At 43.1% G+C, this 16,581-nt stretch overlaps 1 protein-coding gene across 1 annotated transcript in view; it reads left to right on the top strand.

Moving 5' to 3' along the window:
• The window catches only part of GDPD4 (glycerophosphodiester phosphodiesterase domain containing 4), a 71,698-nt gene extending 55,434 nt beyond the window's left edge, over nucleotides 1-16,264 (top strand). The window contains exons 15-16 of the mRNA XM_044287889.1: nucleotides 651-730; nucleotides 15,255-16,264. Coding sequence (XP_044143824.1) covers nucleotides 651-730; nucleotides 15,255-15,358 — 184 coding nt within the window. The 3' untranslated portion in view covers nucleotides 15,359-16,264. The remainder of the gene's footprint in view (nucleotides 1-650; nucleotides 731-15,254) is intronic.
• The last annotated feature ends 317 nt before the right edge of the window (nucleotides 16,265-16,581 follow it).

The raw sequence follows: 16,581 nt of genomic DNA, 5'->3' as shown, positions 1-16,581 counted from the left end.
GTGGTCTAGATAGTGAGAGGTTATTACCTGTTCTCTGGTGGTCTAGGTTCGCGGAGGGGTTATTACATGTTTTACTGGTGGTCAAAGGTAGTAGAGGGGTTAATACATGTTTTCCTGATGGTCTAGGTAGTGGGAGGTTAATACCTGTTGTATGGTGGTCTAGGGTAGTGGAGGGGTTATTACATGTTTTACTGGTGGTCAAAGGTAGTAGAGGGGTTAATACATGTTTTCCTGATGGTCTAGGTAGTGGGAGGTTAATACCTGTTGTATGGTGGTCTAGGGTAGTGGAGGGGTTAATACATCTTTTACTGGTGGCCAAGGGTAGTGGAAGGGTTAATACCTGTTTTCATGTTGGTCTAGGTAGTGGGAGGTTAATACCTGTTGTATGGTGGTCTAGGGTAGTGGAGGGGTTAATACATCTTTTACTGGTGGCCAAGGAGAATAGAGGGGTTAATACATGTTTTCCTGAAGGTCTAGAAAACATGTTTACCTAGTGGATTCAGGTAGTGAAGGGGTTAACTCCTGTTTTCCTGGTGGTCTCTGGTAGTGGGGGGTTCATTCTTGTTCCTCTGATGGTCTAGGGTAATACAGAGATTGATTTATCACCTTCTTATTGTCCTGAGGATCTCTGTATAATGTTCTGCTTGTAGGTGGAGAGAAAGGGGCTTCTCGTGTTGTCCACAAAGTAAAGAGGTCCCGGACAGTGGATTTTACAACACATTTAAAACAGGTACGTGACCGTGTGAGAGACAGGCCGAGTGTATAGAGCGCCCCCTGGGGCTGAAATAGGAGCTTTTCAATGGAGATTTACCTTACCCTGTGTAATGTATGTCAGACTTTTCGTGGCTCCTGCATGAGAAGCCTGGCCTCTCAGTCTCCAGGGCTGACTCTTCTTCTCCCATAGGCAGTCACAGTGTGAGCCTCTACCATTGTGAAAGGTCCTGGATGGGCTATAGAGAAGCTTCTCCTATAGATGGATCACAGATCAAGAAATCTGCTTAATCAAATTTTTGGGGGAGGTGAAACGCAGAAATTGGCCATTTAGATTTTTTTTTTCCAGTTACCCCATTCACTATACAGGATAAATAATTTTATATGTTAAAAGTTCGTTTTTGGACATGCCGATGCCAATGATCTTTATTATTTATAATTTTCTATTTTTATTTATGGGAAAAGTGGGTGATCAGGGAGTACAGCACCTCCAGGGAAAGCCACTTCAGATGCCCTGGTTACAGTTGACCAAGGCATCTGAGTGGTTAAATGTCTGTGATCGGCGTTATCTCTGATCACAGGCATTAGTGTTGCTGAAAATTAGTTTTGCCTGGAGTTTAGGTCGCTGTGCAGTACACTGCCACAGTACTGAGGTGCTTGACAGAACACCTCTCTCCCAAAGGCTCTCTCTATATGGGGGTTGACGTGATGACGTAGGTGTGCTGGGTCACATCCTCCTCCCCTCCTCCATCGTGCCGGGCGGAACAAGCTGAGCGCTGGAGGTGCTCTCCGTAGCCGAACAATGGATCCCCGATTGGGGGACTGCACTGGAATAACGGATCCTTGGTTGGTGCTTTGTGGCCTGATGGTGCGCCCGGCTTCTTCTGGCCTTTCCGTCCCCCGCTTCTGGTGGATCTTCAAGTGCCTTGGCCTGGTATTCTTCCCTGTCTCCATGCCTTACCCGCCTCTCTTCTGTGTGCTGGATGTGCCTCTGCACCCCTCCTGCTTGTAGCCTTTTCTCTTTCTGCCTTGTGTATTTAAAAGAATATAATACTGCTGAACCTGATAAAAACTCCCCCTGAGTGATACAAAAAATTTGGTTTGGTGGACTTGTTGAGGTGGTGACAAGAGCAACCGGGGGAAGCGCGAGAGGAGGGAAAATGAAGAGAGAGAGTTAAGAGAGGGGAGAAGGAAAGATAAACATTAAAAAGTAGAGAGGAGAGAAAAGGAGGAGGAAAAAGAAAAAAAAGGAGGGGGAAGGAAAAAAAATAAAGGCGAAAAAAATTAGAGAAAGGGAAGATAAATGGGTCCTAAGCAAAATAGGCGATCAGCGGACTATTCTAAAACGGGACAGAAGCCTCCAGAATCTGCCAAAATCGATCCGTTTTTGAAATCTCCTAATGTAATGGCAGGAGCAGGAGCAGGCCAAAAATGGATGTTTGAATCCAGCGTTAAAAAACATGCTGGACTCAGAGTGGAGGATTCCTCCCAGGAGGAAGGGCGGGGGGAGAGGACATAAATCATTTGCCTATTGTTGAATCTTCCCCACTAAAAGAAATTTTGGTGGTGGTTAAAAAAAAACGGAGAACTAATACAAGATATGTCAATGCAACTTGGGGCAATTCAGAATGTGATTCTGATACGGGAGGACTTCTCCAAGATAAGGGACAGAGTTACAACCATAGAAAAATCTGTGGGGGTCCTGGGGAATGAAGCTAAAATATTTCAAACTGAAATCTCCACCCTGAGTATTTTTTTTTTATATCTGTTAAATAATATGTGATATAATATTAATTGGTATTTAATATAAAGGATGTATTACACTACACACTGACACCATCTATAGTGATACACAAGGGGCGATGGGAGGTCTGTATGAGGACCTCAAGACCTACAGTATATTTGAAGTCTTCATATATGACAATGTAGAAGCCCATACATTAGTAAGACACGCCTGTATCTATGGTATAAATGACTGACGGAGACAGACAGGGGGGGTGGTCTTCTTACTCTCACTGTGTTGGGGGCTGCTGAAGATGATGGAAGAAACACATGGAGTCTTAGAAGAAGATTCCTAACCTTCAACAATGATACTTTATGGACTTTCATATTCACACATGGACAATAGATTAAGACTTCCTAAACTATTTTTGTAAGTAATCAACTTTTATGAAGACCGAAAATAAATCGCATTATTTATTTTTTATATAACTCTTGCTGAATCCTAGTGAATGAGTCCTCCGGGTGTTCCTCACTCCAAATAACCAGACACTAGATTTGGAGAGAATTATTAAATCAGTTTTATATTTTTCATACATATATATTTTACATTTGGCGTTATATTACAATATCCCTGGTCCCGTGACGGACTGGCTTGACCATGCCCTCGTTTCCTAAATTTTTTCTTTTCTTGTGGTTGTGGTGGGGGTGGAGGAGAGCGGGAGGAGTGGTCTTGGCTAAGAGATCTGGTGCAGTAATGTGGCGGATCATGAGGTTGGGGGGGGTGTATGGGATGGATTGCGATGCGTCTCTTTGGAGGAGGGGATGGGAGGTGGGCAAGTTGAATAGTATTTTTTTTTTTGGGAGGGGAATCTATTGATTGATTTGATGTCGAATAAAATTCTAACTTGGAATGTTCCGGGTCTGGAGGATAATCTAAAAAGACAGGCGGTTCTTGATTTGGTACAGAGACACACACCAGCGATTGTTTGCTTACTGGGGACTTACCTCACTGAGGAGACGGCCTGGCGGATCGGTAGGGGATGGGCCAAGCAGATTTATCACTCCACTTTTTCTAGTTATTCTAGAGGAGTGACAGTGTTAGTTCATAAGCGGATTGATTTTGTCTGCCGGGCATCCTCTATTGATAATGAAGGTGGATTTGTATTCTTCCACCCTTCTCTTTCCATGCACTTAATTGTTTGTTAACTTTCATGGATCATTGGCCTGAATGTTCCTCGATAGTCAATGGGGACTTTAATTGTGTTATTAACCCAGGAATTGATAGGATTTCAATGGGGGGGAGACACCCATAATCAGGCCCAAGGGACCCCCCGGCACAATTTTGTCTGGAATCAGGCTTTGTTGCTGTGTGGTGTTACTTGGGGAAGGGGAAAAGAGCGTATTCTTGTGTAAGTAAATCCGGAAACTCCATGTCTAGGATAGATCTGGCTCTGATAAATAAAAAATACCTTAGATGTATAAAGCGGATGAAATATGAGGCCACGGCTTTATCGGACCATGTACCATTTACTCTTGAAGTATCTATGGTGGATAATAAACATTGGGTAAGACCCCCATTTAGATTAAATCCCCATTGGATCTTTATAATGGATAATCATAAAATGATGGAACGGGAGATTGTCCGTTTTGGGGTATTAATTACAACACAGTTGTTATGGGATGCCTTTAACCCCTTAAGGACTCAGCCCTATTTCACCTTAAGGACTTGGCCATTTTTTGCAAATCTGACCAGTGTCACTTTAAGTGCTGATAACTTTAAAACGCTTTGACTTATCCAGGCCATTCTGAGATTGTTTTTTCGTCACATATTGTACTTCATGACACTGGTAAAATGAAGTTAAAAAAAAATCATTTTTATTTATAAAAAAATACCAAATTTACCAAAATATTTTTTTAAATAGCAAATTTCTAAGTTTCAAGTTCTCTACTTCTATAATACATAGTAATACCTCCAAAAATAGTTATTACTTTACATTCCCCATATGTCTACTTCATGTTTGGATCATTTTGAGAATGATATTTTATTTTTTGGGGATGTTACAAGGCTTAGAAGTTTAAAGGGGGGGAAGCAAATCTTGAAATTTTTCAGAAATTTTCAAAAACCCAATTTTTAGGGACCAGTTCAGGTCTGAAGTCACTTTGCGAGGCTTACATAATAAAAACCACCTAAAAATGACCCCATTCTATAAACTACACCCCTCAAGGTATTAAAAACTGATTTTACAAACTTTGTTAACCCTTTAGGTGTTCCACAAGAATTAATGGAAAATCGAGATACAATTTAAAAATTTCCCTTTTTTGGAAGATTTCCCATTTTAATAATTTTTTTCCAGTTACAAAGCAAGGGTTAACAGCCAAACCAAACTCAATATTTATGGCCCGGATTCTGTAGTTTACAGAAACACCCCATATGTGGTCGTAAACTGCTGTACGGGCACACGGCAGGGCGCAGAAGGAAAGGAACGCCATACGGTTTTTGGAAGGCAGGTTTTGCTGGACTGTTTTTTTTGACACCATGTCCCATTTGAAGCCACCCTGATGCGCCCCTAGAGTAGAAACTCCATAAAAGTGACCCCATTTTAGAAACTACGGGATAGAGTGGCAGTATTGTTGGTACTAGTTTAGGGTACATATGATTTTTGGTTGCTCTAGATTACACTTTTTGTGAGGCAAGATAACAAGAAATAGCTGTTTTGGCACCGTTTTTATTTTTTGTTATTTACAACATTCATCTGACAGGTTAGATCATGTGATATTTTTATAGACCAGGTTGTCACGGATTCTGCGATACCTAATATGTATACTTTTTTTTATTTCTGTAAATTTTACACAATGATTTCATTTCTGAAACAAAAAAAATCATGTTTTAGTGTTTCCATAGTCTGAGAGCCATAATTTTTTCAGTTTTTGGGCGATTACCTTGGGTAGGGTATGATTTTTCCGGGATGAGATGACGGTTTTATTGGCACTATTTTGGGGTGCGTGTGACTTTTTGATTGCTTGCTATTACACTTTTTGTGATGTAAGGTGACAAAAAATGGTTTATTTAGCACAGTTTTTATTTTTTATGGTGTTCATCTGAGAGGTTAGGTCATGTGATATTTGTTATAGAGCCGGTCGATACGAACGCGCCGATACCAAATATGTATACTTTTTTTTATTTATGTAAGTTTTACACAATAACAGCTTTTTTCAAAAAAAAAAAATTATGTTTTAGTGTCTCCATATTCTGAGCCATATTTTTTTTATTTTTTGGGCGATTGTCTCAGGTAGGGGCTCATTTTTTGCAGGATGAGGTGACGGTTAGATTGGTACTATTTTGGTGGGCAAACGCCTTTTTGATCGCTTGCTGTTGTACTTTTTGTTATGTAAGGGGACAAAAAATGGTTTATTTAGCACAGTTTTTATTTTTTATTTTTTACGGGGTTAGCTCATGTGATATGTTTATAGAGTAGGTCGATACGGACGTGGCGATACCTAATATGTATACATTTTTTCCCCCCCCCCTATTTTTTACCTTTTATTTTACTTTATTTGGGGAAAATTACGTTTTTGTTTATTTTTACTTGAAATTTTTAAGGGGGAAAACTTATTTTTTAAACTTTTTTTTCACTTTATTTTTTGTCCCACTTTGGGACTTAAACTTTGGGGGGTATATTCCTTTACAATGCATTCCAATACTTCTGTATTGGAATGCATTGGCTGTATGAGTAATACTGTGTGTATTACTCATACAGCTTCCGGGGCCTGTGAGATCCAGGGGGCTGGATCTCACAGACTCTTCACCGGAAGGCAGCGCGATGCCTTCCTTAGACATCGCGCTGCCTTCCATGCCATCAGGTCCCCCCCACAGCCGCATGGGGACCTGATGGCACCGCCGCAACTGCAGGTAAAGCTGCAAACTGCAGGTCTGAATTGACCTGCGGTTTGCGGCGATCGCCGATACGGAGGGGTCACATGACCCCCCCAGCGTTGTGACAGGATGCCGGCTGAATGATTTCAGCGGGCATCCTGTTCCGATTAACCCCCGCCGCACCGCGGTTTAAACCCATGACGTATCGGTACGTCATGGGTCCTTAAGGACTCGGGAAACATGCCGTATCGGTATGTCATGCGTCCCTAAGGGGTTAAGGCCTTTATGAGGGGTAATATTTCTAATTTAAGAAAGGGGTATAGTATGAAAGAGAAGGGTTTAAAAGAACTAGTTGTAGGCGCTACGAAGGAATTTTCCAGGAATAAAACAGAAGAAAATAGGGAAATTATGGAGAATGCGAGCCAGGCCTATTCCGATGTTCTTCTGGGTAAGGCACAGCAGAGGCTTTTCTTTAAGGGACAAAAATATTTTGCCAAATCAGGTCGCCCAGGGAAATTGTTGGCTAGGGTGATCTTGAATCAGGACCAAAAAAAAATAGATAGTAAGTATTCGTTCACCTGAAGGATTAATTCTAGAAGATCAAGAATCTATAAAAGGAATCTTTGTTAAGCATTTTGTGGATTTATACAAACCAGATAAGAATGTTCCAGATGAAATGGTGGATGCAAATCTGGATTCCATCTCTTTACCAGTCCTAACGGACACTCAAAGAGAATTTCTCAATCATGAGAGGCTGCAATAAAGGCTTGCTCGGGGAACTCCTCCTCTGGTTCAGATGGATTCCCATATGATTTCTATCGTAAATATAGGGAGGTCATTCTCCCATGTTTATTGAAGGTATTCACGGAATCACTGGAGGACGGTTCCCTTCTGGAATCAATGACAGAAGCCATAATAATAGTAATATTTAAAAAAGGCAAGGATGCCCTAGATTTGGAGGCATATAGGCCGATTTCTTTATTGAATACTGATGTAAAGCTTCTTTCAGGGCTTGCTAAGGGTATTACATCAATTATACACCTTGACCAGAACGGTTTCATTCCCAATAAGGGTTCGCATTATAATCTGCATCGCTTGCTTGCGAATATACAATCTCCCGGGGGAAATCTACCGATCCATCCTGTCTCTTGATGCCTCTAAGGCCTTTGATAGGGTGGAGTGGAGATTCCTCTGGAAGGTTTTGGAAAAAATGGGAAGCTTTTGTATAAGTCCCCTAAGGCTAGTTTGAATATTAATGGGAGTTTGACAAATAGCATCATATTGAATAGAGGCACCCTTTAAGGATGCCCACTTTCCCCATTACTATTCGATATATATATATATATACAGTATATATCGAGCCTCTTGCAGTTAGGGTAAGGCAAGACTCTGGGATTGAAGGGTTTGGGACACTTGGAAGGGAGGATCGCATCTCTTTATATGCAGATGACGTATTATTTTTTATACAGAATACCAATATTACACTCCCAAGAATTATTCAATAGTTAACTCCTTTGGTGAAGTTTCAGGTCTTGATATTATGCCCCTAGACAGATTTCAGATTTCCAATGAGGGACCCCTGAACATTTTGAAGATTTCTGACTCCTTTAAATATTTGGGTATAAGGATATCTCCTAAGATTAAAAAATTGTTTGCACCTTAATTGTCACCGCCAGACATCTGAGAAGCTCTGACAGACGTTCTTCAGAACCTCCTGCTTGAGGTTCTTTTGTTTTGCTTTCATTTTGTCATCTCGTTTCCCTCTCTCAGCTGTCATCTAGTTGCACTGATTGCATCCCTTTAAATCCCCTCCCATACTGCATCACTTTGCGGTTTATACAACTTCCTGGAGTGTGTGCATCTTGGATGCTACAACTGATGCTTCTACAGATAAGTTTTGTTCATTTATTTGTGTTTTCCTGTGGGCTTGATCCTAGGTGACCCTGACTCCCTCCGTATTAAGTGTAGGGAGCCGGTGGTCGTGTCCCCTCACTATTATAGGGTGTTCAGGTGTCATACAGTCGAGGAACGAGGATATGCAATTATCTACCATAGAGATTTTTGCATAGGCTGAGCAGTAAGGGAGAGAGCTAGGGCTGTTACAGGGCTTACCCTTTGGTTCCTTAGTTTTGGATCAAGTCAATCGGATCTTCATTTGTGTCTTCTAGTTTTCTGTAACACCATCCGTGACATTAATCTAAATCCATTGATAAGTAAAAGGAAGGCTCAAATTGTGACGTGTCTTAGATTTCCTTCACCTAGAGCCGATAGAATATCCCTAATTAAGATGGTGATTCTACCCCAGTTCCTATACATTCTGAGGAACTCCTCAATATGGAATGAGGATGCGTTTTTTTTTCAATTAATGATCTAATTTGGGGAAGAAAGCGTGTAAGACTTAAAGTGGAACATCTTTATAAGCCGATAGAAAGGGGAGGGTTGAACCTTTCATATTTTAAGGGTTACTTCATATCTGCACAGTTAAGGCTATACTGTGAATGGAAGAAAAGTCCACTATGTAGGACCCTGGTGAGCAGATCTTCCTACGATAGCATGTTTACCTTATTGGAATCCGGGCAATTATTGGATATACAACAGGATCACCGAGAAGCTAGGAAATTGTTTAGTAAATCCTGGTGTACTATCAGAGGTCGGTTGGGAATAAAGGGATCTTTAGGTTGTACTCCCCTTTGGCACAATTATTATTTACAGGTTTTAGATGAATTAGTAGGGGATCGGTTTTGGCAAAAATGTTTTATTTTTTATGTAGCACAGGTAGTAAGGAATGGGGAAATACTTTCATTTGTGGAGTTAGCACAAAAAGAGAATATGATTAATATATCGCGGTTTAGGTATTTTCACTGCACAGTGTTAAAGAAAAGTCTTAGTTAGATGTAGATATAGTGAAATTGAGGCGCACAGATTTTCGGTGCTGCAATTAAAATATTTATTTCGTTTCGCAGTAGTTTCATCCAATTGCCCAAAATTTTTCTTTAAGGTACAAACAGAATATCTAGACCGGACGTTTCGGTCACATCAGACCTTCATCAGCGGTCACATTTTTATCTGTTCTGGAAGGAAGAATGGGGGAATGTAGGGCACAAGGTTAAGACTTCCCAACTTTATAAATTATTAGTTAAAACACTATTTAATGATACACGATCTCCTGGACAAAGGGCGTGGGGAGGTGAATGTTTAAATATACAAGTAGATCATTGGCAGAACACATTGTCCACTTTAAGATTAGTGTCTCACAAGTTTAATCACGTTTTAGTTCAATTCAATATTTTACATAGAGTTTATGGCTTAATAAATGTGGTTTAAGGAATACATCTAATTGCCCGCGGTGCGACTCACCAGGAGCTGACTTTGTACAGAACTAAAAGAATATTGGGCTGCGATTGATGACTTTATTACCCAAAAACTGAAAGTAGTGATTCCTTTCATGGTGGAATGCTGGATACTGGGCGATCTTTCTTTCCAAGGTAAACTGTCATAAAGAGAAGAAGATTCTTTTGACAAAAGTAATGTTCTTGGCAAGACTCTTGATTACACGGGTCGGGTTTTCACAGGATATTCCAAATGTGATCATGTGGCTTAACTTGGTTAAGAAGACTACGTTCTTTATAAACGAAGAAGTATAGATGAAAAATGAATCAGGATATGGGGTGCCTGGAAATTTTTGAATTTTTTTGCCTTGATTCCTCCTTTTTTATTTTATTTATTTTTTTATATAGAGAGACGCACCGCAGAAGGAGGGCACTAAGGGGTTAGGTAAAAAAATGAATATATTGATATGAATTAGTATGGAAAATACAGTTTGATTCTTAATAAAAAAAAAATAAAAATAAAAATGCTCTCTCTATATACCCCAGTGATTGAAGATACAGGGGGCGGCAGATCAGAGGGGGTGGAGCATGACACTGGAAATTGCTACATAGATGACAGGGATAGAGACAGGGCTTGATCAATTGAGATTTGGTGAGTGGTAGAGTCTGGTACTTGGGGTGAGTTGACACTCATTTTTTTTTCTTGTTGCATCTCTTTAAGGCTCCATTCAGACGTCCGCACTTTGGGTCCGGATCCGTTCCGCAATTATGCAGAACGGGTGCGGACCCATTAATTTTCAACGGGGACATAAAAGATGCGGACAGCATCGGCATTTCCGGTCTGGGGACCCGAACTTCCGGTCCGCATAAGTGAAGTGCCCCTTAATGATCGGGCCATTTTTCACCTTCGTGACCAGGCTTATTTTTTTAAATCTGACATGTATCACTTTATGTTGTAATAACTTCGGAACACTTTTACCTATCCAAGCCATTCGGAGATTGTTTTCTCGTGACAGTCATACATTTGATTCAATAGATTTCACCTTTATTTATGAAAAAAATCACGAAATGTACCCCAAATTTTGAAAAATTTGCAATTTTCAAAATTTTTATTTCTCTGATTTTAAAACAGAAAGTGATACTTCATAAAATATTTATTACTTAACTTTCCCCATATGTCTAATTTATGTTGGCATCATATTGTAAATGTCATTTTATTTTTTTAGGACGTTAGAAGGCTTAGAATTTTTGAAGCAATTCTTAAAATATTTAAGAACATTTCCAAAACCCACTTTTTAAGGACCAGTTCAGGTCTGAAGTCACTTTGTGGGGCTTAGGCCTCATGCACACGACCGTTGTGTGCACCCGTGGCCGTTGTGCCGTTTTCCGTTTTTTTCTGCGGCTCCATTGACTTTCAATGGGGCCGTAGAAAACTCGGCTTGTGCACCGTTTTTACACCGCGCCCGTGACCCGTGTTTCGAGGCCGTGAAAAAAATATAACCTGTCCTATTTTTTTCACGGCCAACGGTTCACGGGCCCATTCAAGTCAATGGGTCCGTGAAAGAACACGGATGCACACAAGATTGGCATCCGTGTCCGTGATCCGTGGCCGTAGGTTGCTTTCATACAGACGGATCCGAAGATCCGTCTGCATAAAAGCTTTTTCTGATCTAAGTTTTCACTTCGTGAAAACTCATTTCCGACAGTATATTCTAACACAGAAGCGTTCCCATGGTGATGGGGACGCTTCAGGTTAGAATATACTGAAAAACTGTGTACATGACTGCTGCCTGGCAGGTGCTGCCAGGCAGCAGGGGGCAGACCCCCCCCCCTGTTTTTAACTCATTTGTGGCCAGTGCGGCCGCCCCCCCCCCTCCCTCCCCTGTAGTTAACTTCTTGGTAGCCAGCCCCCCCTCCCTCCCCTGTAGTTAACTAATTGGTGTCCAGTGGGCCCCCCCTCCGTCCGCTATAGATAACTCATTGGTGTCCAGTGGGCCCCCCCTCCGTCCGCTATAGATAACTCATTGGTGTCCAGTGGGCCCCCCCTCCGTCCGCTATAGATAACTCATTGGTGTCCAGTGGGCCCCCCCTCCGTCCGCTATAGATAACTCATTGGTGGCCAGTGGGCCCTCTCCCCTCCCACCCCCTCCTAATTAAAATCGCCCCCCTATCATTGGTGGCAGTGGAGTGGTGAGTACCGATCGGAGTCCCAGTGTAATCGCTGGGGCTCCGATCGGTAACCATGGCAACCGGGACGCTACTGCAGTCCCGGTTGCCATGGTAGCTTAGCAATTTGTAGAAGCTTTATACTTACCTGAAGAGCAGCGATGTCTGTGACCGGCCGGGAGCTCCTCCTACTGGTAAGTGACAGGTCTGTGCTATAAGCAATGCGCCGCACAGACCTTTCACTTACCAGTAGGAGGAGCTCCCGGCCGGTCACAGACATCGCAGCTCTTCAGGTAAGTATGAAGCTTCTACAAATTGCTAAGCTACCATGGCAACCGGGACTGCAGTAGCGTCCCGGTTGCCATGGTTACCGATCGGAGCCCCAGCGATTACACTGGGACTCCGATCGGTACTCACCACTGCCACCAATGATAGGGGGGCGATTTTAATTAGGAGGGGGAGGGAGGGGAGAGGGCCCACTGGCCACCAACGAGTTATCTACAGCGGACGGAGGGGGGGCCCACTGGACACCAATGAGTTATCTATAGCGGACGGAGGGGGGGCCCACTGGCCACCAACGAGTTAACTACAGGGGAGGGAGGGGGGGCCCACTGGACACCAACGAGTTTACTACAGGGGAGGGAGGGGGGGGAGGGAGGGGGGGGGGCGGCCTTACTGGCCACCAATGAGTTAACTACAGGGGAGGGAGGGGGGGCGGCCGCACTGGCCACCAATGAGTTAAAAACAGGGGGGGGGGGTCTGCCCCCTGCTGCCTGGCAGCACCTGCCAGGCAGCAGGGGGCAGTCATGTACACAGTTTTTCAGTATATTCTAACCTGAAGCGTCCCCATCACCATGGGAACGCCTCTGTGTTAGAATATACTGTCGGATCTGATTTTCACGATGTAGCTCATATCCGACAGTATATTCTAACATAGAGGCGTTCCCATGGTGATGGGGACGCTTCAAGTTAAAATATACCATCGGATTGGAGAAAACTCCAATCCGATGGTATAAAAGAACTCCAGACTTTACATTGAAAGTCAATGGGGACGGATCCGTTTGAAATGGCACCATATTGTGTCAACTTCAAACGGATCCGTCCCTATTGACTTGCATTGTAATTCAGGACGGATCCGTTTGGCTCCGCACGGCCAGGCGGACGCCAAAACGACTTTTTTTTCATGTCCGTGGATCCTCCAAAAATCAAGGAAGACCCACGGACGAAAAAACGGTCACGGATCACGGACCCACGGACCCCGTTTTTGCGGGCCGTGAAAAAAAACTGTCGTGTGCATGAGGCCTTACATAGTAGAAACCCCCATAAATGATCCCATTTTGGAAACTACACTCCTCAAGTTACTACAAACTGATTTTACAAACTTTGTTAACCGTTTAGGTGTTCCACAAGAATTAATGAAAAATGGAGATGAAATTTCTAAATTTCACTATTCCCATTTTAATCCATTTTTTTCTTTAACACATCGAGGGTTAACAGCCAAATAAAACTCAATATTTATTACCCTGATTCTGCGGTTTACAGAAACACCCCACATGTGATCATAAACTGCTGTATGGGCACATGGTAGGGGGTAGAAGAAAAAGAGTGCCATATGGTTTTTGGAAGGCAGATTTAGCTGGACTGGTTTTTAGACACCATGTCCCATTTCAAGCCCCCCAGATGCACCGTTACAGTAGAAACCATCAAAAAGTGACCCCATTTTGGAAACTACAGGATAAGGCTACTTTCACACTTGCGCTTGATCGGATCCGTTCTGAACGGATCCGATCATATTAATGCAGACGGAGGCTCCGTTCAGTATGGATCCGTCTGCATTAATAACTTTAAAAAATTTCGCAAGTGCGCAAGTAGCCTGAGCGGATCCGTTCAGACTTTCAATGTAAAGTCAATGGGGGACGGATCCGCTTGAAGATTGAGCCATATGGTGACATCTTCAAGCGGATCCGTTCCCATTGACTTACATTGTAAGTCTGAACGGATCCGCACGCCTCCGCACGGCCAGGCAGACACCCGAACGCTGCAAGCAGCGTTCAGCTGTCCGCCTGTCCGTGCGGAGGCGAGCGGAGCGGAGGCTGAACGCCGCCAGACTGATGCAGTCTGAGCGGATCCGCGTCCATTCAGACTGCATCAGGGCTGGACGGAGGCGTTCGGGTCCGCTCGTGAGCCCCTTCAAACGGAGCTCACGAGCGGACAGCCGAACGCTAGTGTGAAACTAGCCTTAGGTGACAGTTTTATTGGTACTATTTTGGGGTACATATGATTTTTAACTGCTCTATATTATGATTTTTGTGAGGCAAGGTAACCAAAGAATGGATGTTTTGGCACCGTTTTTATTTTTAGTTTTTTACAATATTCAGGGTAGATCATGTGCTATTTTTACAGAGCAGGTTGTTACGGACGCGATGATATCAAATATGTCTACTTTCTTAGTTTGTTTCAGGTTTACATAATAAAGCATTTTTTTAAGAAAAATTATGTTTTTGTGTCTCCATTTTCTGAACGTGCAGGGGCTAGTTTTTTGCAGGAAGAGTTGACGTTTTTTATTGGTACCATTTTTGGGTACATATGATTTTTTGATCATTCATTATTACACTTTTTCGGGCAAGGTGACCAAAAATTTTTTAATTTTGGTACAGTTTTTATTTATTTATTTTTACGGCATTCACCTGAGGGGTTAGGTCATGTGACATTTTTATAGAGAAGATCGTTACGGACGTGGCAATACCTAATATGTATACTTTTTCTTATTTATTTAAGTTTTACACAATAATAGCATTTTTGAAGCAAAAAAAAAAATTGTATTTTAGTGTCTCCATAGTCTGAGAGCCATAACTTTTTTTTTTTTTTTGGCCGATTGTCTTAAGTAGGATCTCATTTTTTGCGGGATGAGGTGACTGTTTGATTGGTACAATTTTGTGGGACATATACCCTTTTTTGATCGTTTGGTGTTACACTTTTTGTGATGGTAGGTGACAAAAAATGTCCGTAGCACCCGTTTAGATGCCGGGTGTATACTTGCGGTGACACTTTGATCTCCTGACGTACTGTGCACGAGTAACTCACACTACATCATGATCTACACCGTACATAATTAGTCACTAAGAAAGGAATGTTGTGTACAGTGTGACATTGCCATCTAGTGGTGAGATGTGGTAATAATCACAATAACAGCTGAGCCAACACAGGTAGGATTAGGGCTATTGGTCCAGTAGTTGAGCATCATTCCTGTCTCATCCCTTTAAATTGTCTTTAGGGGAATTATTAGTCCACACAAATTTTATACATGGTAATTTTGGTGCAACTAGGTGAGTGTTATATGATAGCGGAATATGTTCTCCCCCTCCTCCTGCCATATTACAGTACAATACAGTGATGCTAGCAAAAGGGGCGGGGCTGTGACAACCACTCATAACTACTCTTTATTTCCACAGAGATGGATATGTCAATATCGGAAGACAGCTACGTCAGGAGTCCCCCGACCACCCCAAGTGCCAGACCCAGCGCCCAAAACATGGGTTCTGGTGAAATTGCCTGAAAGCAAGACACAGACAAAGGATGCCCGGCACTGTAAATGGCACAGCAATGACCAGTCATGCCCAGGTCCGTACAGCGGTCCATCTACCCACAGACTCAAATTCTGGGACAGCTGTGGCCATTCTGCTGCTTGAGGTGGAGAATAAACTGGTGCCCCCCTCCCCCCTCAAACTGGAGCTGGGAAGAGGGATATTGGGCCCGTTGTGATGCCCTCCACAGTGCCAGCGCCATAGTCATAATAGTCCATGCAGTGTCATTGGTGCCCACCGTGCTAGTGCCATATTAGTCCCTACTGTGTCAGACTTATTCTGGTGCCCACAGTGTCATCATCATAAAAGTCTCTGCTGTGTCAGACCCATTGTGGTGCCCACAGTGCCAGCCTCATAATAGTCTCTGTTGTGTCAGACTCACTGTGGTGCCCACAGTGCCATCGTCATAAAAGTCCCTGCATTGTCAGACTCATTCTGGTGCCCACAGTGCCATCATCATAAAAGTCCCTGCTGTGTCAGACCCATTGTGGTGCCCACAGTGCCATCCACATAATAGTCTCTGTTGTGTCAGACTGATTGTGGTGCCCACAGTGCCATCCTCATAATAGTCTTTGCAGTGTCAGACCCATTGTGGTGCCCACAGTGCCATCCTCATAATAGTCTTTGCAGTGTCAGACCCATTGTGGTGCCCACAGTGCCATCCTCATAATAGTCTCTGCAGTGTCAGACCCATTGTGGTGCCCACAGTGCCATCCTCATAATAGTCTCTGCAGTGTCAGACCCATTGTGGTGCCCACAGTGCCATCCTCATAATAGTCTTTGCAGTGTCAGACCCATTGTGGTGCCCACAGTATCAACCTCATAGTCTCTGCTGTGTCAGACTCGTTGTGGTGCCCACAGTATCAACCTCATAATAGTCTCTGCAGTGTCAGACCCATTGTGGTGCCCACAGTGCCATCCTCATAATAGTCTTTGCAGTGTCAGACCCATTGTGGTGCCCACAGTATCAACCTCATAGTCTCTGCTGTGTCAGACTCGTTGTGGTGCCCACAGTATCAACCTCATAGTCTCTGCTGTGTCAGACTCGTTGTGGTGCCCACAGTGCCATCCTCATAATAGTCCCTGCAGTGTCAGACCCATTGTGGTGTCCACAGTATCAACCTCATAGTCTCTGCAGTGTCAGACTCGTTGTGGTGCCCACAGTGCCATCCTCATAATAGTCTCTGCTGTGTCA

Source organism: Bufo gargarizans, chromosome 3 (genome assembly GCF_014858855.1).
Source record: "Bufo gargarizans isolate SCDJY-AF-19 chromosome 3, ASM1485885v1, whole genome shotgun sequence".
NCBI classification, from domain to species: domain Eukaryota; kingdom Metazoa; phylum Chordata; class Amphibia; order Anura; family Bufonidae; genus Bufo; species Bufo gargarizans.
This window is presented reverse-complemented; position numbering and strand designations above follow the sequence as displayed.